Source organism: Anomaloglossus baeobatrachus, chromosome 10, assembly GCF_048569485.1.
Source record: "Anomaloglossus baeobatrachus isolate aAnoBae1 chromosome 10, aAnoBae1.hap1, whole genome shotgun sequence".
In the NCBI taxonomy this organism is placed as follows: domain Eukaryota; kingdom Metazoa; phylum Chordata; class Amphibia; order Anura; family Aromobatidae; genus Anomaloglossus; species Anomaloglossus baeobatrachus.
Genome location: NC_134362.1, coordinates 60,457,403 through 60,482,946, shown reverse-complemented (window position 1 = coordinate 60,482,946; position 25,544 = coordinate 60,457,403). Strand labels below are relative to the sequence as shown.

Genomic DNA, 25,544 nt, shown 5'->3' with positions numbered 1-25,544 from the left:
GTCAGGGAACCTTTATCCCTACAACAGCCATCTCCGCTTTGCGTGGCTGCGGACCGTCCCAGCTTTCTAAGAGTGCTTGCAGGGATCACGATCCCTACGCATCCCCAGGCTCTCTCTGCCCAGGAACGACCGGGAGACCCAGAGTCTCCCTTCAAGTACCCTCGCCTTGAGGTTTAGACCATCATCATCACTTTTCGCTACTAGGGTAGCTGAGCTACAGGAAGGAGTCCTCCCAGACCCGGCCCGGTCCATCACTCCTCAGGCACGGTATTCGAGCCGTTCAAGGGTTGCTACTCCTCACGCAGGAGCAGTTTCCCTCCTGGCATAGGGTCCTGCGGCTCTTTGCCTCCCGCTTCCGTTTTTTCCCTTCGGTTTTTTGCTATGCGAGTCCTCGACAGCCTGTGGCGGTGTTAGCGATGGTGCACATACCAGATTTCATCCCGGACTCTCCAACGGAACACACTGAAGAGCGGGGACAGGAAGGCTCCGTCTTCGAGGGTGACCGGCCAATTTCCTCCTAGATGACCAATCTTCCCAATCATCCCTGGGAAGATTCCCTTTCCTCCTCTGGAGCTTGTTATCAACCGTCACCAGTCTCCCGTACTAGAGTATGCTACCACACCATTCCTCGGCACGGTCCCGAGGGACACCCCTAGAGTGTCGTCTCCCCTTCAGCATTCCGGACTCGGAGCCATTCGGTTAGCCCGGTTACAATTTCTTCTCTGGGTTGTATTGTCCAGTCAGGTTCCAGTCGGACCATGCCACAGCAGTGATGCGCATCTTCCACCAGGAAGACGCAAAGAGCTTCATGGCAAGTGAAGAGGCCAAGAGGTTCTTGCTCTGGGACGGGCTCTTTCATTCGCTAATCTCGGCAGCACATCCCGAGCGTGGACGTTTGGGCGGCCGATTTCCGCGGTACGATAGGTCTCGCGTAGGTAAAGGACTCCAACAGGGATATCAACAGCCAGATCTCTGGCGAAGGAAGACCTACAGTCGTGACTTTTTGGCCTTCCGATCCAACTCTCAAGTCCATGGTGCGTCGAGTACGCCACCTGCTCTGGACTAGAGGACGACGCCCAAGCCCGGTCGTGTTGCCTGTTCAGGCTCTCGTGCATCTTCCCGCTGCGTTCCATGTTCTCGAGGGTTCTCAAGAAGGACCTAGGCAGGCGATAGCTCGGGAGTGGCCCAGGCGAGCATAGCTTCGCATAACTTACTCATCTCCTCACAGATGCCCCGTGGCTCCTTCAAGACCGCCAGATTCTTCCGTGTCGGGGCCCCTCTAGTCTACCAGGACTCAGGAGTCCCAGGTTCCATGGCCTCACCAGTGGATCCCGGGTGCTGGCTCGGTCAGGTCTGTGAACAAGATGATGGCAGACATTGAGGAGGGCATGGAATCCAGTTCCCTCGAAGATTTATTTCCACGTGGAAAGAGCTCCCCCGGTGGTGTGAGGACCGCATCTTCAGAGACTTTTCACTTTCCGTCAATCAGGGCCTTCGCTCAGAGAAACGTCCATCTGGCTCGGCGTTTTTCATCGTTCACTAGAAAAGTGGGACCATAATCCAGTGATGAGTTTGCTCAAGGTACCCCTTTTTTCCCTGCTCCCACCTGTTTTGATAGGTGGGCTCCTTGTGGCCATCTGTTTGTTATCGACGGCATCAGGGCGGACAGCCCTCTCGTAGTCTTTTCTCCCCCTTTTTCCGCTCCGCCAGCAGGATAAGGGGGGGGTTCCAGCCAGAACCCTTCGTTTCTGTCCGAGACACCTCGGCTTTCCTTCCAGAAGAGGTCTTTAGGTTTCGTTTTTGTCGGTTCTAGGCTCCCCTCTCAGCCTGAAAGAGGCATAGTTCGTTCTAGGGCTGGTACGAGCCCTCAGTCTTTCGTGTCGGCAGGACACTATTTTTTTTGTCGGTTACACCGACTGTCAGTCCATCCTTCCGCCCTTTCCCAAGAAGCATAGGCCGGCGCAAAGGGCCTGAATATCACATGGATCCTTTCCTCCATATGTGAAGACTATCGCATGAAGGTCGGACTTCCGCCGCGGTCTACCGAGCAAGGGGCACCCTTGCACGATTGGGCTCCGGACGTCGGTCAACCAGGTCCTCTGGTCCACCACCCGATCTAGTCGGCGTACCTTTGCTAGTTTCTAACAGGTTCTCACTCAAGCTTCGGCAGAGGCCAGTCTTGGTGCAAGGTTTGCGGGTGGCAGTGGCACACCTGTAACAACGTAGGCGCTTGTAGGTCCGGGTCAGCCCGGCAAGGGGAAGCGACTTCCTTCCTATCTCCGGTGATGGTTTTCTTCCCACCCAGGGACTGCTTTTGGACGTCCCATGGTCCTGTGTCCCCCAATGAAACGACAGAGAAAGTAGGATTTTTGTGTACTCACCGTAAAATCTCTTTCTCTTAGTCTTCATTGGGGGACACAGCACCCACCCTGCTTGTGTTTTTCGTTATATATGACATGCCTGTTTCCCCAGTGCCCACATTCCCAGGTCACTGGTCACACGACTGTTCGTCATAGTTTTTTACCTTGTTTTTATCCAGGATTGTTTGGCTCTCCTCCTACTGCTTGTGCACTAAACTGATTGAGCCCGCCTCCGGCTCAGGGGTTATACTGCTGGGGAGGAGCTAACTTTTTCTGTTTACTTAGTGTCAGCCTCCTAGTGACAGCAGCATAACCCATGGTCCTGTGTCCCCCAATGAAGACTAAGAGAAAGAGATTTTACGGTGAGTACACAAAAATCCTACTTTTCAGGACAGTTCATCTTTTCATCCGGTCCCAGGAGGCGCATGCCGGCGCCCAGGGCTAAGATTTCCACAGGGATCCTTCCGTCATAGGTGAAGCCTATCGCATGGAAGACGGACCTCCGCCGTTTTTTCTACCGTCCAAGGGGAGTCTCTTGGATGATTGGACTACAGACGTTGATGGACCCAGGTCTGCCGGGCCTCCACCTGGTCTAGTCGGCATACCTTTACTAGTTCCTATCAGGTCACACCCAAGCTTTGGCAGAGGCCTGTCTTGCCGTTATCTTTGCGGGCGGTAGTAGCACACCTGTAACAAGGTAGGTAATTGTAGGTCTGGGTCAAGCCCGACAGGAGGAAGCGGTTTCCTACCGATCTCCGGTGATGGTTCTCTTCCCACCCAGGGACTGCTTTTGGACATCCCATGGTCCTGTGTCCCCCAATGAAACGATGGAGAAAGATAGATTTTTGTGTACTCACCGTAAAATCTCTTTCTCTGAGTCTTCATTGGGGGACACAGCACCCACCCTGCTTGTGTTTTTTGGGTTACATTTTACCTGTCTGTTGCCTCAGTGGCCATATTCCCAGGCCATTGGTCGCACGTCTATTTGGTTATAGTTTTTTCCTTGTCTTATCCAGGATTGTTTGGTTCTCCTCCTACTGCTTGTGCACTAAACTGATTGAGTCCGCCTCTGGCTCAGGGGTTATACTGCTGGGGAGGAGCTAACTTTTTTTGTTTACTTAGTGTCAGCCTCCTAGTGACAGCAGCATAACCCATGGTCCTGTGTCCCCCAATGAAGACTCAGAGAAAGAGATTTTACGGTGAGTACACAAAAATCTATCTATTTTCAATATTTTGTTGCGAATCCTTTGGAGGCAATCACTGCCTTAAGTCTGGAACCCATGGACATCACCAAACGCTGGGTTTCCTCCTTCTTAATGCTTTGCCAGGCCTTTACAGCCGCAGCCTTCAGGTCTTGCTTGTTTGTGGGTCTTTTCGTCTTAAGTCTGGATTTGAGCAAGTGAAATGCATGCTCAATTGGGTTAAGATCTGGTGATTGACTTGGCCATTGCAGAAGGTTCCACTTTTTTGCACTCATGAACTCCTGGGTAGCTTTGGCTGTATGCTTGGGGTCATTGTCCATCTGTACTATGAAGCGCCGTCCGATCAACTTTGCGGCATTTGGCTGAATCTGGGCTGAAAGTATATCCCGGTACACTTCAGAATTCATCCGGCTACTCTTGTCTGCTGTTATGTCATCAATAAACACAAGTGACCCAGTGCCATTGAAAGCCATGCATGCCCATGCCATCACGTTGCCTCCACCATGTTTTACAGAGGATGTGGTGTGCCTTGGATCATGTGCCGTTCCCTTTCTTCTCCAAACTTTTTTCTTCCCATCATTCTGGTACAGGTTGATCTTGGTCTCATCTGTCCATAGAATACTTTTCCAGAACTGAGCTGGCTTCATGAGGTGTTTTTCAGCAAATTTAACTCTGGCCTGTCTATTTTTGGAATTGATGAATGGTTTGCATCTAGATGTGAACCCTTTGTATTTACTTTCATGGAGTCTTCTCTTTACTGTTGACTTAGAGACAGATACACCTACTTCACTGAGAGTGTTCTGGACTTCAGTTGATGTTGTGAACGGGTTCTTCTTCACCAAAGAAAGTATGCGGCGATCATCCACCACTGTTGTCATCCGTGGACGCCCAGGCCTTTTTGAGTTCCCAAGCTCACCAGTCAATTCCTTTTTTCTCAGAATGTACCCGACTGTTGATTTTGCTACTCCAAGCATGTCTGCTATCTCTCTGATGGATTTTTTCTTTTTTTTCAGCCTCAGGATGTTCTGCTTCACCTCAATTGACAGTTCCTTAGACCGCATGTTGTCTGGTCACAGCAACAGCTTCCAAATGCAAAACCACACACCTGTAATCAACCCCAGACCTTTTAACTACTTCATTGATTACAGGTTAACGAGGGAGACGCCTTCAGAGTTAATTGCAGCCCTTAGAGTCCCTTGTCCAATTACTTTTGGTCCCTTGAAAAAGAGGAGGCTATGCATTACAGAGCTATGATTCCTAAACCCTTTCTCCGATTTGGATGTGAAAACTCTCATATTGCAGCTGGGAGTGTGCACTTTCAGCCCATATTATATATATAATTGTATTTCTGAACATGTTTTTGTAAACAGCTAAAATAACAAAACTTGTGTCACTGTCCAAATATTTCTGGACCTAACTGTAGATATAGATATATAATAGACATATATCTATTATCTATTATATATCTATATCTATATCTACAGTGCTGGCCAAAAGTATTGGCATCCATGAAATTCTGTCAGAGAAAACTCAGTTTCTTCCTGAAAATGATTGCAATCACAAATTCTTTGGTATTATTATCTTCATTTAATTTGTCTTCAATGAAAAAGAAAAAAAAAATGTCATAAAGCCAAATTGGATATAATTCCACACCAAACATAAAAAAGGGGGTGGACAAAAGTATTGGCACTGTTTGAAAAATCATGTAATGCTTCTCTAATTTGTGTAATTAACAGCACCTGTAACTTACCTGTGGCACCTAAGGCTGCTTTCACACATCCGGCTTGAGCTCTGCGGCTCAATCCGGCTGTGCAAGCTATGCAACGGATGCGGTGAAAACACCGCATCCTTTGCATAAGTTTTTCCCATGCGGCCCGTCCGTTTTTTGCCGCTTGCGGCATGCTACTGAGCATGCGCAGTGGCAAAAACCGCATGCGGCGGCCGGATGCGGTTTTTGCCGCATCGCGCCGCATCCGGCCGCCATAGGCATGCATTGAAAAATGCGCCGCATCGGCCGAATGCGGCGCGATGCGTTTTTTTTTTTTTGCCGCACGAAAAAACATGCCAGGCAACGTTCCATCCGGCCGCCGCATCGGCTAAATCTGCCGCATGCGGCAAAAAACGGACCGAATGCGAGCCCATGCGGCACAATGCGGCACTAATTAAAGTCTATGCAGAAAAAACGCAACCGGCAGCAAAAAAAAACTGTTGCGATTTTCCTGCAAAGTGCCGGATTGTGCCGCATTGCAGAAACCGGAGGTGTGAAAGCAGCCTAACAGGTGTTGGCAATAACTAAATCACACTTGCAGCCAGTTGACATGGATTAAAGCTGCCTCAGCCTCTGTCCTGTGTCCTTGTGTGTACCACATTGAGCATGGAGAAAAGAAAGAAGACCAAAGAACTGTCTGAGGACTTGAGAATCCAAATTGTGAGGAAGCATGAGTAATCTCAAGGCTACAAGTCCATCTCCAAAGACCTGAAAGTTCCTGTGTCTACGGTGCGCAGTGTCATCAAGAAGCTTAAAGCCCATGGCACTGTGGCTATGCTCCCTAGATGTGGAAGGAAAAGAAAAATTGACGAGAGATTTCAACGTAAGATTGTGCGGATGGTGGATAAAGAACCTCGACTAACATCCAAACAAGTTCAAACTGCCCTGCAATCCGAGGGTACAATAGTGTCAACCCATACTATCCGTTGGCGTCTGAATGAAAAGGAACTGTATGGTAGGATACCCAGGAAGACCCCACTTCTTACCCCGAGACATAAAAAAAGCCAGGCTGGAGTTTGCCAAAACTTACCTGAGAAAGCCTAAAACGTTTTGGAAGCATGTTCTCTGGTCAGATGAGACAAAAGTAGAGCTTTTTGGGAAAAGCCATCAACATAGAGTTTACAGGAAAAAAAAAGAGGCATTCAAAGAAAAGAAAACGGTCCCTACAGTCAAACATGGCGGTGGTTCCCTGATGTTTTGGGGTTGCTTTGCTGCCTCTGGCACTGAACTGCTTGACCGTGTGCATGGCATTATGAAGTCTGAAGACTACCAACAAATTTTGCAGCATAATGTAGAGCCCAGTGTGAGAAAGCTGGGTCTCCCTCAGAGGTCATTGGTCTTCCAGCAGGACAATAACCCAAAACACACATCAAAAAGCACTAGAAAATGGTTTGATAGGAAGCACTGGAGACTACTAAAGTGGCCAGCAATGAGTCCATACCTGAATCCCATAGAACACCTGTGGAGAGATCTCAAAATGGCAGTTTGGAGACGGCACCCTTCACATCTCAGGGACCTGGAGCAGTTTGCCAAAGAAGAATGGTCTAAAATTCCAGGAGAGCATTGTAAGAAACTCATTGATGGTTACCGGAAGCGGTTGTTTGCAGTTATTTTGGCTAAAGGTTGTGCAACCAAGTATTAGGCTAAGGGTGCCAATACTTTTCTCTGGCCCATTTTTGGAGTTGTGTGTGAAATGATTAATGATTTGATGTTTGTTTCATTCTCCTTTTTGTGTTTTTTAATTGCAAGCAAAATAAATGAAGATAATAATACCAAAGAATTTGTGATTGCAAAAACCAGCAAAGATTTAGAAACACCGGTGCTGTAATAAAACGTTTTTATTTTTCACCCTAGTCTTTTTTTTTTGTTTAACTAACATTGGAATCAAAATAAAAAAAAATATATATATATATATATATCTCATATCATATATTTTTTATTTATCTTTTTTACCCCGTCAGTAGATTAGACGTGAACGGTGTCATCCAAAACTACAATGTGTCCTGCAAAAAAGAACAAAAAAAGAAAAGGCTTTTTTGATTCCAATATTGGTTAAAGAAAAAGACTAGGGTGAAAGGAAGGAAGAATGGTGGGAAGGAGTTAAACCTTGGCGACACCAGATCCATCTTATTAACTGTTTCTTTTTGTGCTTTTTTTTTTTTTTTCCCCAGCAGTTTTCTCATCATCTTTTCCAACAGACAGAGGACATGGATGGCAAACACGAGATTTTACTTCGGGTAAGCACTTGCTCCCCTTAAATTTAGAGGCATCCGTGGAGTCTATTACATTGCGAGTGCGATTTTTCACAGGACCCTTGGGTTCCGTTCTGTCATATCTGCCTGATCTATACATGTGATAATTGTGCCGCTCCTGGAGAATTACGCACGTTTCTGAATATTAATGCACAGCTCTATCTTTAGAGTTCATGTGTCCTATATATATATAATGTATGTTCACGCAAAAGAAAGCCCTGGAAGTGTGACAGATTTATGAATGTACCATCACGGAGAGTCGCACCTCCCTCCTCTCCCTCGCTCTGCATCTCATTAGCTCCCACTATTTTAAGGAGTTTTATTTCCTTCCCTTCACACTCTCTCCTCCTCCCTGATGTTACATGTCTGCTCATCCTCTCACGTTCCTCAATGTCTTCATGCTGCGGTATTCTTTGAAATGAAAGCATCTTGTTATATTTATTATTCTTGGTTTTCTAATTGCGGCTTTTTGATGTGAAGCGGAGGTGTTATTCTCATCTTTCTAGGATAATTATCATCTTCTTAGATATTTCTTTCCTGTTCCTTAATTAATTCTCTTCCGTACACAATGGCATAGATTCATGGAAAAATAATAGAGTGAAAATAATGAGATGACTAGAAAACTATCATCAGCACTTAGTAGAGTATGCTGCACTCGTGTCCAACAAGACTTGGCCTCAGTCAGACGGACATCTTTTAGCACTCCCCCTAGCCCCTTCCAACAATAACTACCGAGCCTTCCTCTTCCATAACCAGATTCTCCACCATGACAGAAGACCAGCTCTCCTCTCTTCTCTCCAGATCACATCTCACCACCTGTGCACTTGACCCACTCTCATCCCCCCCTAATCCCCAACCTCACTGCAGTCTTCATCAAAACCCTAACCCATCTATTCAATCTATCACTAACAGGCATCTTTCCCCTCATGCTTTACACATGTCTCCATCACACCCATCCTCTAAAAGCATTGACCCAGCCTCTAGTCTTAGCTATTGCCCCATCTCCCTTCTCCCCTATGCCTCAAAACTACTGGAACAGCATGTCCATCTTGAACTGTTCTCCCATCTCTCCTCCTGCTCCCTCTTTGACCGGTTATGATCTGGCTTCCGACTGCATCATTCCACTAAAACTGCCCTAACTAAAGTCATCAATGACCTACTAAACTATAAAGCCAAGCGACACTGCTTTGTCGTCCTCCTCCTGTCCTCTGGATTTGACACTGTGTGGACCATTCCCTCTTGCTACAGATTTTCTCATCCCTTGGTATCACAGACTTGGCCCTATCGTCATATCTTTGGGTCTCTGTTTGTCACACCACCTCCTCATCTCATCCCCTAGCTGTTGGTGTCCCCCAAGGTACAGTTCTTGGAATCTTGCTATTCTTCTTCTACACCTCTGGCCTGGGACAGCTAATAGAGACCCATGGCTTTCAGTATCCTCTTTATACTGATGATACACAGATCTACCTCTCTGGCCCTGGTATCAGCTCTTTACTAACCAAAATACCACAATGTCTGTCAGCTATTTAATCCGTCTTCTCTGCTCAGTTTCTAAAACTGAACATGGAAAAAACTGAATTCATCATCTTTCCCCCACTTCACTCTACCACTCCACCTGACCTAGCCATCCAAGTCAATGGCTGCTCACTATCCCAGTCCTCCCCAGGATATGAGTAAAGAAACACATTATTTTTCATCCATGTGCTGCATCCTCTATTCATCCTTTTTTGGTTCATATGAACATTCTTTCCTTCAGTGTGTCATACAATTTTCTCACTTGCAAAAAAAATATATTTTTTTTTTTTTCAAGTCATCTGCACCTGTGTCTAGGCTTTGTACACTGGGAAACTTATCATTAAAGAAGTTGGCTGCTACTTTAACATTGATGGCCTACTTTTAGGAATATGCCCAATCAGCTGTTCTCCGTGCCGGTGGCGGCAGCAGGCAGCCAGAAATGCTCAATTCTGGAACTGCCTCGTTTTCTGATAGTTGCCGTGGCCAGGTGCCGGACATGCGCCTTTTATTGATTTGAATGGTAGGTGGATGAGCAATCCCCGATCGCAGCTCCGGAATTCAGCATTTTCAGCTGCCTACTGCCACCACCAGCACAGAGAACAACTGATCATCGGTAATGTTGTGTGTCGGACCCCAGCCACTTAGATATTGATGACCTGTCCTAAGGATAAGCTATCGATGTTAAAGTAGAAGACAACTTCTTTAATGATAACTTTCCCAGTGTATGAAGCCTATAAACTAAGTGAAAGTGCTCTTTAAGAAGGGTATTAGTCATTTTGTTAATTGCTTCAACACAAAATACCAGTATTGCAAGTAGCAATCCTAGAAATCATTATTGTCCCTCTAAAGGGCCATGCCACGTGACTTGGGTTAAGAAACCAAACCAGAAACTCCATTTGCCAAAATATGTTTTGGGAAGTTTGCCCTTCATTAGTGCAAAGCAGGGAGAACTGGTTTGGGTGGGTGCGTGGTCTGTATCAGGTGTAGGTGTAAGGAGTGATGTTTCTACTTCTGGAGAAAGCCAAGTCCTATATTATTTTTGCTCTCAAATGTGACACATTTCCATAGATGTGTGAAGTATCTGACACATTCATGCATTATCTCAAGTGCTGTGAGAAATGTGTAGGTAAAATAGATTTGTTAAACAAAATAATTGGGCAGATGGCTTTCAACAGCCCCATCGTTAGCTTCTACAATATCTGTTTGGGGGAGGACCAGTACACCTTATTAGATGGTCATCTGGTGCTGCCAGGATTGGCATGTTTGGTTAACGTTCCTCTATTGTGTATGCTCATCTGTTTGGGGGAGGACCAGTACACCTTATTAGATGGTCTTCCGGTCCTGCCAGGAATCGCATGTTTGGTTAACGTTCCTCTATTGTGTATGGTGAGCTTTAGACTTTCATCTATGGTTAGAGAAGAACCATACATGAAGCCAAGGTTGGTGTTGATGATGCCTAATGCTCCACACTTTCTGATCACGGACTTTATTACCTGCATGACACTTTTATATTCCATTATATTTTATGTCCTACTCTTACAATGGTGCCTAATTCATTCTTCTAACAAGGTGACATTAAGTATCTAACTCTACTCTGCTCTTTGTTCAGCAATCCTGTGTAAATTGCGGCAGAGAAGCTCTTAACGAATGCACCGGCTGCCACAAAGTCAATTACTGCTCCATCTTCTGCCAGCGTAAGGTAGGAAGTTTTTTCAAGTATGTCTGTAAGAGCCTTGTTACTGGACCGGGTGAGATGTGCTTTATCCTGAACGTTCCCCTAAGAGCCCAACTGATGAGAAAAGTGTATAATGTGCTAATAGAGTACAGCCAAAGCAAGAACAAGGTGTCGTCGTGCACCCCTCACATGGGGCAAGGACACCTGACAGATCTGCAGACCATTAATCCGTCAATAAGATTTTTCTTCTCTTTAACACTGATGCAAGACCAATAGATCATTATTAGATCGGTGTGGATTCATAGATTGGATCCCATGCTGATCAGCTGTTTTAAAGCGGATCTGGTCGAAAGTGCCAGTTTTTGCTCGTATTTCATTCCTTCTGCTCCCCTTATTTTTTTTTTTTTTTTGTTTTCTTTTTTATTTATTTTATTTTTTTTTTTTTTTACATCATACAGTTCCAGAGATTTAGTGCAAATTATTTTTATGGCTATTACAAATTGGGTTTGGCTCACAGGATCCTCAGGGGTGTGTCTTTAGGCTGTTCTGCATAATCACCCTGTGTGCCACGCCCTTTTGATAAAGACTGCAAATATTAGCACTAAATAAAAAGGCCCATAAATTTGGAGCCGTATGACGGATTAAAAAAAAACAAACAATATGAATACTTATGGAATAAAATAAAACCAACATCTGGACCCATTTGACGTAGTAAGAGGCTATTTTTAAAGGGAACCTGTCGCCAGATTTTGGCCTTGATCTGCGCTTCCTATTCCTCCTTTCGCCCTCTTCCTGTGCTGATTGACGTGGATGACACCTTGGACACCATCCATGTAGGTGGACAAAATCTCTTGCCTGTACAGACATATTCCCAGCTCGCGCAGGCACACTTCTCCCTGCCCTAGTGCAGACAGAGCCAAAAACATAGGTGCGCTTGCGCGAACCGGCGAGTGCTCTGCACAGGTTCGAGATTTTGCCCGACGCTGTGGATAACATCACCCGTTTCATCCACATCGGCAGACAAAATCTCGTGCCTGCGCAGAGAACGCGCCGATTCGCGCGCACCTATGCTTTCGGCTTTGCCCACAATAGGGCAGAGCAAAGTGCGCCTGCGCAAGCTGGGAATATGGAGATTTTGCCCGCCTAGGTGGATGGCGACCGAGGCGTCATCCACGTCAATCAGCACAGGAGAACAGTGAACGGAAGGACAGGAGGCGTAGATTAGGACGCCCATCAGACTGGACAATTTACATACAGGGCGGGAGATTTTAGAAAGGTATTTTTGGGAGGCTACAGGGGGGGTCAGGGGGTAACATGCACCTTTTATATAATACAGCACAGGCGCTGCTTAAGGTGCTAGTTTTAGTTTTAGAAGGCCAAAATCTGGTGACAGGTTCCCTCTAAGGGCCACCGTTTTTTCTAGCACTGTACCTTTTTTTCTTATTGGTTAAGCTGTACATAAAGTAGGCATGATGCTGAGTTTTGGACATATGTCCCATTCACTTGAAGAACACAACATACGGTAGTTACTGAATCAACCTTCTGGTATGTGTTACACGCAGCCAAAATGTTCCCTCTGTAATCCTGTATAATGGATGATGAAGCTCCAGGTGCTATGAGAATAGGGTGAGCCTACCACTTGGCTCTTTAGAACAATATGGTGTTAAAATGTGAACATTCATTTAAAGGCATCACACATGGCACTTTTTGTGCACTTATATGGTGGAGGGTGAGTGTTTCTATAAGAGGGTTAAGTAAATAGCAAAATTACGATTTTACCATTTTTCTTAATGGGAACCTGTCACCGGGTTTTTCCCTTATAAGCTGCGGCCACCACCACTGAGCTCTTATATACAGCATTCTAGTATACTGTATGTAAGAGCCCAGGTTGAACTCTATAACATAAAAAAACACCTTTATAATACCCGCGTAGGGGACGGTCCAGTCTGATGGGTCTCGCTGGTCTCGGTCTGGCGCCTGCTCCATCTTGTGGGATCGCCGTCCTCTTTCACAGCCCTGTGTGCAAGACGCGTCCTGCATCATTCACAAAGAGGCCTACATTCCGGTCCTGCGCATGCACACTTTGATCTGGCCGGCTGAGGGCATATTAAAGTACTGTAATGCGCATGTGCGGGCGGTCCTTGCACCTGTGCATTACAGTACTTTGCTCTGCTCTCAGCCGTGCAGATCAACGTGCGTATGCGCAGAACCGCAATGGAGACCGCTTTGTGAATGATGTAGGATGCGTCTTGCACACTGGACTGGGAAAGAGGTAGACAGTCCCACAAGATGGAGGAGGCACCGGTCCGAGAGTAGCGACGTCGGTCCAAGAGTAGCGACACCCATCAGACCACAGTGCCCCCTAGGTTAGAATTATAAAGATGTTTTTTATGTTACACAGAGCAGCCTGGGCTCTTATATACGGTATTCTGGAATCCTGTATATAAGACCTCACTGGTGGTGGCCGCAGCTTATAAGGGACAAATCTGGTGACCGATTCCCTTTTTAAAAGCATGATGCCGCTTCTTTAATAGCAAAGAAAAGCCTTAAAAGGGACATGGGATCGACTCTAACATGTCTTTTTTACTATAACCAATTGTTTTCCCTATAATATAACAATCCTGGCGCATCTTTTCTTCTATATCTGTGTTCGATTATTCCGCTCTTGTTCCTCCTGAAACCATGAAGAAATTAACAACTTATTGTCACCAGTTGGGTGTGTGTCCCTACGGGTTCTGACATTGCCTGATCACTGCCGACATTGTCAGACTCTGTAGGGACATGCCCCATTGACAAGGTGAATTGTAATACTTTATGTATACATTTAAGAAGAAAAAAAATGGAGCAAAGGTAAAGTGCTGAGGTTTTTGTAAAAAAGTAAGTTCTAGGCTTGTTACTTTTATGAAGAATTTATTACAATAAACCAGTCAGGAGAATAATAATTGCTGTAAAAAAAAAAAGTCAAACTTGCTTTTGTGGTCATTTCTGGATTATACCATAACATCCAATTTTTATTTTTTTTTATCAAGACTTGTTCGTCCATTGCTGGTCTTATTTTAGACTATTTTACTCCTGCGGCTACCCTGAAGATTCCACTTTTTTGTTTTTACTTTAAATCCACCATGCAGTTACATTTTTTTTAATTATTGCTAATTGTTGTGCTCTTCGGGGGTGTAACTCAGAAGTTTAAGCAGACTGAAGACACACCCCAGAGGATCCTGTGAGCCACACCCCTTCTTGGTGAAGACTATGAATATCCGCACCAAATAAAAAGGCCCATATCTCTGGAACCATGTGGCTGATAGAAAAAAAAAGCAAAAAGCGCAATACTCAGAGCAGTAATGCAAATAAAATAGGAGCAAAATGGGGCCACTTTTGACCTGGTGGCAAACTCACTTTAATGTTGAATTGTCTGGTAAATTATATAGTCCTACATCAAATTGCTTCCAGTGGACATTATAGTGTAGAAAAGTCTTTCTAGCCTTCCCCAACGTGTTAATTTGGATTTCTGCAATTTATTTAGTGTGACATTCCTCATTCATGTTCTCATACATTTTGTCATTTATAGAATGTGTAGTTTTCCTGCCATCCTATAGCTGATGATATTATATGTGTGCTTTCCCATTCACGTGATTGCTTTGCTGTTTGATAGGACTGGAAGGATCACCAGCACCTCTGCAGCCAGGCCTCCTCCATATCGGTCCATGCTGATGAAGTTCACGTTACAGAGAAGGAGCCGGTCTGATCTCCCATGTATACCGGTTTCAGATCGCATCATCATTTTAGTCACTGAACACCGTGTAATGGAAAGTGTTAGTAAGGGATGTGTACACGTCACTTACTTTTATTTTTATAATAATGGATGAGATATGGAACGTCTGAGAGGATCTGCTGGTCAGGCAGAAAGAGAGAATCTGGGTGGATTTAATTATTTATGCTATTTAAAAGGGATCCTGTGAGCAAAGACAATAGGACATAGCGGTAATCTGCAGGAAATGATCAATTGAAAAGTTTAAATGGAACAGGATCTACAGGGAGAAAATAAAGTTATATCCTCCCTGCAGCCGCTTGCTTTCAGTTTTCGGGGGTGGTGCAGGGAGCAGTTACAGTCGCTGCTTACGCTACAGCACATCGATTGACAGCCTGCTCTGCAGCATTTATGTAGAGAAGGGTGTCAATAAAAGTGATCACTATGCACTCACTGTATAGCAAGAATTGCTCCCTGCTTTGTCCCCGATGACTGAAAGTAGGCAGCTGCAGGGAGAATAAAAATGTATTTTCTCCCTTTAGCTGCATTTCCGATTAGACTGCTACACATGTTTTCAAATCGTATTTACCTGACTATTATGGCAGGTTCCTTTTTAAAGACACTTGAATATAATAGTTACCATTACCATCTTCATTGAAGCATCATGTGTCCTGTTTTCCAAGTGTCATCTACATTAATCATTCAAGCTAGGTTCAAGGCTCTATGTCCAGCATATAGCTCTAATGTGACTGTAGGGGTCTGTTGGCCAGTTATCTGCCAAAAAAGAGATGAGAGATATATATATATATCTATATATATATTATGGGTGATAATTTGCTGCTCGGTCTATGTCCATTCACTGGGACACACCCCCTTTTGGATGGGTGGGTAAATGTATATGGATGACCCACACACTTACTCTTTTTACTGGTCTGCTGCTGTGGACGGTGTCTCAGGTGATCATCACTTGCCAATGGTCATTGGGCGGATGTATTATCCTGATAGCCTTTTGACTTTTTAATTAAACATTTTAATAAAACATCACCATCATCCAATTTTAATGGGGTACTTTGATAGACGCCCTCTTCTATGCCATATGAGGGCAGGTTGAGGGCCCAAAGTTGGAGCTCACCTGATCAGAATAGACTGTTAGCTAGACCTGAAAATCGTATTGGGACAGGCTTGTGATTGTGGAGAACGTCCGGCATCCATTGAATTAATGGAATCTTACAGACGTCATTCAACTTTATATATCATACGGCTGAAGGATATAAAGCACTGTGATCGCCAGTAGTCGCACAATCCTCCAGCAATGAGATACGACATCCAACTTATCTCCAGGGCCCTGATATTGTTTTAAAGGGGCTGTCCGGGACTGAACAATCGTTAGGTCATTTATATGAGATCAGTGGGGGTCCGTCAACCGGCATCACCCCCACAATTGGCTAAGATTTCCTCCGACAGCGGCATATACAAGTGTATGTGGCCCCATAATATTACTTTGTAGCTGCTGCGAAGGACTGCACAAGCTCTCTCGTCCAAGTAAATGAAAGGTAAAGAGCAGCGGCCACTAAGACTAAGGGCTCGCTCCCATGAGTGTATAATTCATACGTGGAAAAGGGATTGCAGTCGGACAAATGTTATTCAGTGGTGCAGTGCAGGTCTGTAATAAAATTACAGCGACCTCAGCCTAAGACTAAAGGGGGCTTTACACGCAACAACATCGCTAACGAGATGTCGTTGGGGTCACGGAATTCGTGACGCACATCCGGCCTTATTAGCGACGACATTGCATGTGAAACGCAGGAATGATCGCTAACTATCAAAATTACTCATCTAATCGTTGATCGTTGACACGTCGTTCTAATCCCCAATATCGTTGCTGCTGCAGGACGCAGGTTGTTTGTCGTTCCTACGGCAGCACACATCGCTATGTGTGACACCGCAGGAACGAGGAACATCTCCTACCTGCGACCTCCGGCAATGAGAAAGGAAGGAGGTGGGCGGGATGTTCCGGCCGCTCATCTCCGCCCCTCCGCTTCTATTGGGCGGCCGCTATGTGACATCGCTGTGACGCCGAACGAACCTCCCCCTTAAAGGAGAGATTGTTCGGCGGCCACAGCGACGTCGGTGAAGAGGTAATTGTGTGTGACGCTACGGCAGCGATCACCCCATGACGCGCCACCGACGTGGGCCGGTGCTATCGCTCGCGACATCGCTAGCGATGTCGCAGCGTGTAAAGCCCGCTTAAGAGTGAAATTCAGCTGATCGGTGGTGGTGCCAGAGACTCCCTCACCGCTCTCCTATTGATGACCTACACTTAGGTGGATCATCGCTATATCAGACCTGGGCAACCCCTTTAAATCTATAGATACTAAAATATAATTGATCCTATGTAGAAGTGGAAATATATTTCCCCTGCCTTTTACATCTGTCCATAATACTTTGTGGTCTATATGGCCCTGGTCCTCTTTCTGCTTTGACAGCTTGATGATCGCGGGGTCAGAGTGTTAGCTGTGCTTTACAAAAGTATTGATAATGATCACGTTTTCTAATGTATTATTCTGATTTTGAAGAGAGCATGTATTTTATAGAATTTCAATAAACCTTCTTCCTGCATCATGTTCTGCATTGTTGTTTTTTTTCCCCCCACATTTTATTTTGCTCAGTAAGTTTTCACTGACGTCCCCCTCTCCTATACTACGCAATGCTGTAAATAGTTTAATGGCAACAACAAGGAATATGCATGACCGGATAGAGAAAATGACTTACTGTTTTTAAGTTAAATGCTTTTTTTTTTTTTACACATTTTTGTCAGTATTTTTCAATTTTTTTCATTGCGATCTGTAATTAAAAAAAAATTGCAATTGTCACAATGGCCACTGAGGCTATTCTAGACTTATATTTCCTATTGTTTCAGGAAATCCACGTGTACTTTAGCAGCAATTGTCACAGCACGGACTTGGGGATGGTCCAGCGTGAGCCAAAACACACAACAGGGTATACCTGGGACACTTTAACAACGTCAGGGCCCTAGGACTAGTGAGGGGGAAGATGGACACCTCCACTTACCTGCCGCTGTACTCTATACTCTTAACCAGTCCTATACAGCTTTGTCACCTGTCGCCGAGTAAGAACATGCAGCCCTGAGAGACCCTGCAATAGTCCCTGGCTAATGAGTGGGCAGGTAAGGGACACTAGCCCCACCGCTGCACTAAAACAATACACCGGGGAAGGAACACCGACAGGAGGAAACACAACAGACTGCTGCTATCAGCTCCAAGACTGCAGCCATCACGGCAACTTCAAGAGAAGGTTATCAGAATCTCCTTCCACCTCCAGGCCCAGCATCCAAATGGCAAAGAGACTGACAGGCACTCTCTGCTGGTACCAAAGGGTCTATAAAAGGACTGGGAGTAGACCCAAATCAGAAACACCTGACTAGGATTCAGAAGATGCTGGAAAGCAAACTGACATTAACCCTATGACTGCCAAAGGAAAGAAAATCCATTTAATATTGGTCTAGCATGGAAATGACTCAAGTCCTGACTCTGTCACTAGTCTCAATGTAGAGAGACAGGCGTGACAGCCATAGACTGACTCGGACTTGTGTTGAAGCATCTTATGATCATGTGCAAAGGTCATTATGAAGGGAGGGGGAGCAGATGAGCTGTGACATCACCTATTGTGATTTCGGATTTTGTGGTGTTACATATGTGTAGATTTTTTTTACCATAATTCTGTCTGTAATGATAATGAAACTGGTATGAACAGTATGAAAACTGCATAGATGCTTTATATTTTTAGGCAAAATTAAAAAATAAAAATTTGCACAAAGGCATTTAAACAGTAACTTTTTCCTCCTTTTTTTTTCTTTAACATATGGCCCATAACCACCACTCATATATTGTTTGAGATATATATATATATATATATATATATATATATATATATATTATATATATATATATATATATATATATATATTATATATATATATATATATATATATATATATATTATATATATATATATATATATTATGAGAGAGAGAGAGAGGTTATATTTATATATATATATTTATTAATTAGAGAGAGATTATTTATATATGTGTGTGTGTGTATATATGTGTGTGTATATATATATATATATATATATAATATATATATTCATAATGTATGTATGTGTGTGTATATATATATATATATGTGTGATGAAAATATATATATATATATATGTGCATATATTTTTTTTTATTGTGTATGTAGATATACATATATAATATCTCTGTCCACATACACAATAAAAAGATACACAAAAAAATAAATATATATTTTTATTTTGTTTATTATTGGTGCCTAGTGGGAGAAATGTGCCTGTAGTGATGGCTGTCTAGATGGGATATACTCCCTGTATAATTTGTGATAGATAGATAGATAGATAGGAGATCATGTGTGCTGTTCCATAACTGGCTGACACATTGCATGTTACGATTTTATTTTTTTTCCCTCACATATGAAACCGGCATCTTTGTCAAATCATCTGTTTATTGATCTATATAAAATCGGTCTTCTCCCGGGTTAGGGGATCTTGGTTTACAACCTTACATTTCTTAGGTTCACCACAAATCAAAGTTATTCGAATTTACCACGACCCCCTTCCAGTGGACAAACTGGTCTTTTCCCTTGTTCTGCACAGCAGAAAGGGGCTATGTCTGTCGAGAAAGCAACTGAGCACAAATTTCCATGCATGAAATGTTCATTTTATAACATGTATTGTTTTACCCATCAAATAATTCCAATTGACATGATTACTCCTTTCAACCATTTAGTTGCTGCTGCTCCAGCATCTCTACGGAACGCCATATTACAGATTTTAGGTGCCCTTCATGGTAAAGAATTTCTCCTGGTCCAAAATGGCTAAATCATGAAGACGACGTTGACTTATTTCCGTATCCTGCCATGTCCATTGTCTCAGGCCAACACAATAGACTGAAATGAGCCATGTCCTATAGTCCGCACGGCACTAGTTCCTTTAGCTAGTACAAAACGCAACGTGTGCTGTTAACATCTCCATGGATCAGCAGCACAGTCGAAGGACTTTGCGAAAATAGTTCCTAAACTCTGTGTTGAATATGGTGTAGATGACCGGGTTCAGGGCGCTGTTCACATATCCCAACCATGTGACGGTGCTGAAGAGCGGTGCTGGCATGTAACAAGACTCGCACAGAGCCCGGGTGATGTGCACCACAAAGAACGGCGTCCAGCAGAAGAGGAATGTGCCTAGGGATTAGGAGAAAATACACAAGAATTAATCGAAGGGCAGAAGATGGAAGAACAATTGACTTGCAGTACATCACAAAAATCAGTACACCCCTTACACTTCTGGAAATATTTTATATATTTTCATGGGACGACACAGAAGATCTGACCCTGTGATACAATGAACAGTAGCAGTGTGCAGCTTGTATAACAGGGTAAATTTGGTGCCCTCTAACTGAACACACAGCCATTAATGTCTAAACCATTGGCAACAAAAGTAAGTACACCCCTTGTTCCCAATTAACCATTTTCCCTCCCTCATGTCATGTGACTCATTAGTGTTACATGGTCTCAGGTGGGAATGGGGAGCAGGGGTGTTACATTTGGTGTTCTCTCTCACACACTCTCTCATACTACTGGTCACTGGAAGTTCAACATGGGTCCTCATGGCAAATAATTCTCTGAGGATCTGAAAAGAAGAATTGTTGGTCCATATAATGATGGCCTAAGCCAGGGCTCAAACATGCGGCCCGCGGGGCAACATAGACCCCTTAACAATCGCGGTCCTGTCCAGGGGGCCACCGAAGTCAGCTCTTTATTTCAATTGAATGTCCATGTGCAGAAAAGAGAACGCTGAGGGAACGGAGGACAGGTAAGAAAATCCCCCTTTTTTTTGTGTATGTGAAGAATGGCACAATAGGGGACATTACTATAGGTTGGGGACCAGGATGGGGCATTACTACACTATGGGGACATTACTACAAAACAAGGACCAGAAAAGACCCCTGGCCAAGGCTATAAAAAGACTGCCAACACCCTGAGACCGAGCTGCAGCATGGTGGCCAAGACCATAAAACTGTTTAATAAGACAAGTCCCACTCAGAACAGGCCTCGCCATGGTCGACCAAACACATTGAGTGCACATGGTCAGCGTCATATCCAAAGGTTGTCTTTTCAAAACTGATGTAGGAGTTCTGCCAGCATTGCTGCAGAGGTTACAGGGGGTGGGAGGCTACCTGTCAGTGCTCAGACCATACGCCGCACACTTTAGCAAATTAGTCTGCATTGCTGTAGTCCCAGAAGGAAGCCTCTTCTAAAGATGATGCACAAGAAAGCCTGCAAATATTTTGCTGAAGACAAGCAGACTAAGGACATGGATTACCGGAACCATGTCCTGTTGTGTGATGAGACCAAAATAAACTTATTTGGTTGAGATGGTGTCAAGCGTGTGTGACAGCAACCAGGTAAGAAGTACAAAGACAAGTGTATCCTGCCTACAGTCAGGAGAGAACTAAGGCAGAAAGAAAACAATATAGTTTTAACTAGTAATCAATCAGCCTTCATGTGCCTCTAACAGCTGCTGGTGGAGCGGCGCTCTGCCCGTGGCTGTTAACCTATTAAATGCTGCTGTCAATCTCTGACAGCGGCGTTTAACATGCAGTGACGGAGGCGCTGCTCTGACCCCTCATTAGCACTCCTGCAACCGCAGGACGCAAATGTGTTCTCATGACAGCCAGGGGTCTGCTGCTGATGACCCCTGTGTCTGTCATCTCAGTACTCCTGTGAAGATAAGTCCATGGCCGGTGTTCATAGGAGACTGTGATCAGATTGATCAGCCTATTGCAGGTTCAAGTTCCCTAGGGGACTATTAACTATAGTAGAAAGTAGAAAATACATTTTTTAAAAAAAATCAGAAAAAAAAGCTCAAATCACCCCCTTTTTATCACATTAAAATGAAGAAATAAAAAACAATACACATTTCTCCATCGTTTCATTGGGGGACACAGGACCATGGGTTATGCTGCTGTCACTAGGAGGCTGACACTAAGTAAACAGAAAAAGTTAGCTCCTCCCCAGCAGTAGAACCCCTGAGCCAGAGGCGGACTCAATCAGTTTTTTGCTTAGTGTCGTAGGAGGCTGATGTGGGCCGACTGGGCCCCCTTCAGCCACTTGATTTTTTGCGTATGTTTTTTCTTTTTTCCCTCGGCGGCGCTCGTCGCTCTCATCTGTTGGAATTCTCTTTTTCTGCAGGTATCGTTTCTCTACCTCAGCCCTCGCAGCCCGTGTGGGTACCACTCCCCTGGGTCGCAGAAGCTTGAGTTCTCGGGCCCTCTCCCCCGTCCAATTCCACGGTACCACTCCCGGGTTGGCACGCTGGGCTAATCCTTCCTGGGCACCTCCTATTCACCCTGCGGTATCACCCCAAAGGGTGCAAGGGGCATACAGCAGGGACTGGACCTCGCAGCGCGTCTGGATGATGATGGGGCCCGCAGCGCTGCTTCACTACAGGGGGCTCCCTGCCCCCACCGGCGTCCACCTCCCTGCCTGCCTGCCTGCCTGCCTGCCTGCCTCATCCTTCTGCGGTCCGCAGCCTGCACACTGGCAGAGGCTACGCCGCCGACCAGGTAGGACACCCCCTCCTACCTTCCCCCAGGCGGTTACAAAATATAGGCCCCGGTCCGGGCCTACTCACCGGGCGCCCCGGCCACGTCCTCTCCCAGCGCTGGAATCCACACTGACGGCCGGTGCACGGATGTCGCTGCCGCGCCGCCGCCCCCACAGGTAGAACCGCCGGTTTCTACATTACCCTGCGCTGGCTGCTTCTATTTAGGCTCCGGCCTGGGCCTAGTCACCGGACGCCCCGGGCCGCATCGGGCGACAGAGCGCACGCACTGCCGCCATCCGGTCTTCGCAGCTGCGCCGCAGCCACCGCTCGCTGGCAGGACAGCCGGCCGGTACCCTCCATGCTCCGGCAGCCTTCAAAATTTAGGCCCCGGCTTCGGCCTTGTCCCCGGCGTCCTAGGCCCGCCTCCTGCCGCAGCGCGATTGGCCGCCGGCCGCTCGGTCTCCACCCTCCTCCCAGCCACAGGCATCACAGGAGGGGGCGGTGGAGGTTTTTTCCCGCTCTCCTCGGCCCCCCCCCCCCCCAGCATCCATTTTACAAAAAAAAAAAATAAAAAGAGACTGACTATAGCAGTTCCCCTAGTCTGCGGATTGCTGAGGCTACAGCAACCCTCATATGGGGGAAAAGTAGCCAACATTAGCCACGTTCTCTGAACGGTAGTGGTTGTTTCTGTTTCTTTTGTCATGGGCTCAGTTTATTTCAATATGTAAAGGTAGACATATATGTATATATATGTATATTAACTCTTACGAGCACAATACAGGTTGAGAATTTAATTAAAAATTATGGGATTTGTTTGATTCAATGGAAATTTTTTCTGCAGCATAATGTGTGAACCTGTCTTTTTCTTGGACCATGACTCATTGTTTGAGATCCTACATGTGCTTTTTTATGATGGTTGTAAATTGCTCTTTTTATTCTTAGTAAAAACATACTTTTTGATATTTGCAAAAAGTACATGGTTGCATTCAAGACTCCCCCTTTTTCTTTGTGTTCAAGGCTATTGTTTGAGTCTGCGATATAAGTTCTAAATAATGAAAATCTGGAAGTGGTTTTTCTATGTACATGTATATATATATAGATATATGTATATTAACTCTTACGAGCTCTTATTCGGGTTCTTGGTTTGCATAAGAGGTACAGTTGGTTTAGGGCTGTTCTCTCAGTTATGAATTGCCCCGAACGTTGTCACATTAGTGCTTCTAGCTTCCGCGGCCCCTGGCACTGCACGCACCGGTATCCCGCACCGGCAGGCGGGTTGGCGCTCTCTCTCTCAGACCCCGCATACCCGTGCTGACGTCCCTCGGGTGGGTGCGCATGCGCTGCGTCCCCGGGCTGTCGCTCTGCCGTAACCATCCGCAAGACTGGCGCATTCCCCCCGGTGAGTTGGGTCCCGTACTAAGGATCTTTTCCTCTGCCCAAGGCGGACCCGCCAGGTCTCGTCTTCTGTGCCCCCAGGGTTCACCTTACTCCCCAGGTCCAGACTGCCTCTCCTCTAGTAGTCTTTCGACCTATCGGGGATGGCCCAGGCGTTTCCACCTCTGCTGGACTTCGGGCAGGAGTACCGGGATGTTTGGCGCATGACTAATAGCCGGGTAAGGATGGTGAGTCAAGCCTTAAAGGTACGGACAGTCCTTCTCTACGTGCACGCACCGGGGGAGGTGAGTCCCGTACCAGGGACCTCACCCGCTGCTCGAAGCGTTCCCGCCAGGTCTCGCCTTCGGCGCCTCCCCCTGGTTTTTCCTTCATTCCCAGGTCCAAAGCTCCCGCTCGTCCAGAAGCCTTCCGACCTCTCTGGGGATAACCCAGACGTACCACCTCTGCTGGATTCCGAGCAAGCGCCGAGGTTCGGCGCATGACGATTAGCCTGGAAGATACTGTGAGTCAGACCATAAGACCACGGATAGTTCTCTTCTCCTCTCTGAGCACACAGGTCTCCTTTAAGACTTTTCTAGAGGACCCATGATGTTTGTCAGTGGACATCCAATAGTTCGCAGAGCTACTGCTCCTTCACAGACATCAGCCAGACTGGACGTTACCAGCGGTAAGTCTTGTTATTGTCTTTATTCATTCTCCAAGGGGCTCCGGAGAGAAGTGGCATGCCCCCCTGCGATCGACCCGCCAGGTTGCCTCTTGGCTTATCATCCCTAAGGTGACGTCTCTCAGGGACTACACGGTCTCCCTACGCAGAGGACTACATTCCATCTCTGCCGATCAGAACTGGTTGACATCTTCGGTAAGTTCCTTCTCATCATAGCCCTGGCACTTTAACAGCTTCACGGCCTGAGCCTATAGCAGCAGTGTGACCACACGTCGAGGCCTCTGCCTCAGGAGCTGGATCGCGGAGGCGACATCTAAAGAGTCGCTGACCTTCCTTCCGCCTTTAGGTGAACGTCCCTTCGGACATAGGTTAGTCCAGTGGATCCCCTAGACTACGTGAGGGAAGTGTACATCTCTCCCTAGGCTACGTGAGGGAAGGGCACATCTCTTCCCAGCATCGGCCCAGACGCTCAGGATCGTCGCCTTCACCGCTCGGCTCCTGTCCGTTCGAGCCGCAACCGTCAGGGCGCCTCTATCTCTCATCGTCATTTCTCGCTACTAGGGCAGCTGCTCCACCGGTTGGAGTCCTTTCAGATCCCGGCCCGGTAGATCATCCCCTTAGGCATGTTTTTCGAGACCGCCATAGGGAAGTTACTCTTCACGCTGGAGTAGTTTTCCTTCCCCGCACCAAGTTGGGTTCGATAGGTTAGTCCGCAGCGGCTGGGGGAGGTGATAGCGGTGATACACTTACCGGTGTTCATCCTTGCCCTTCCAGAGGTCCCCACTGAAGAACGGAGATAAGTAGCCTCCGTCTGCCCCGGGGGATCCGCCTTTCCCTTCCTAGTGGACCAGCTTTCGTGTCCGGTCCCTGGGAAGATCCCCTCTCCGTCTCCTCTGGGGAATAGCATCAACCATTACCAGTCCCCTATGCTAGGGTGGGCTTGTCCACTTTTCCACAGCACGATCCCGAGGAACACCCCCTATGTGTGGTCTCCCCTTCAGCATTCCAGGATTTCAGATCCATCCGGTTAGACTGGTTACGTTTTCTTCACTGGGGCGAGGTTGTTCCGGTCAGGTTCCAGTCGGACCATGCCACAGCGGTGGCGTGCATCATCCACCAGGGAGACGCAGGAAGTGTCGTGAAAAAGGAAGAGGTCTAGAAGATCTTACTCTGGGCCGGATCTCGCGCTCGCTAATCTCAGCAGTTCACATCCCTACGTCTCCAGCCAGATCTACGACGAAGGAAGACCTCCAGTCGTGGTCCTAATTGCCCCCCGATCCAGCTTTCTAGTCAACGGCGCGTCTAGGGTGCCCCCCTT

The 25,544-nt window shown here is 46.1% G+C and overlaps 2 protein-coding genes across 5 annotated transcripts in view; one reads left to right on the top strand and one right to left on the bottom strand.

Annotated features, from left to right (window-relative positions):
- DEAF1 (DEAF1 transcription factor) overlaps nucleotides 1–18,285 on the top strand; it is a 119,257-nt gene extending 100,972 nt beyond the window's left edge. The window contains exons 11-13 of one of the 4 annotated variants that reach the window (XR_012727405.1): nucleotides 7,505–7,567; nucleotides 10,707–10,796; nucleotides 14,425–14,513. Coding sequence is in view for 2 of the 4 variants with exons in the window: in XM_075326870.1 (XP_075182985.1) it covers nucleotides 7,502–7,567; nucleotides 10,707–10,796; nucleotides 14,425–14,517 (249 nt within the window). In the remaining 2 variants the exon portion in view is untranslated. Of the gene's footprint in view, nucleotides 1–7,501; nucleotides 7,568–10,706; nucleotides 10,797–14,424 lie in introns of all 4 variants that reach the window. The other 3 variants (XR_012727404.1, XM_075326870.1, XM_075326871.1) reach the window with 3 other exon arrangements.
- A 786-nt stretch (nucleotides 18,286–19,071) lies between these two features.
- The window catches only part of DRD4 (dopamine receptor D4), a 68,705-nt gene continuing 62,232 nt past the window's right edge, over nucleotides 19,072–25,544 (bottom strand). The window contains exon 4 of the mRNA XM_075326866.1: nucleotides 19,072–19,802. Coding sequence (XP_075182981.1) covers nucleotides 19,600–19,802 — 203 coding nt within the window. The 3' untranslated portion in view covers nucleotides 19,072–19,599. The remainder of the gene's footprint in view (nucleotides 19,803–25,544) is intronic.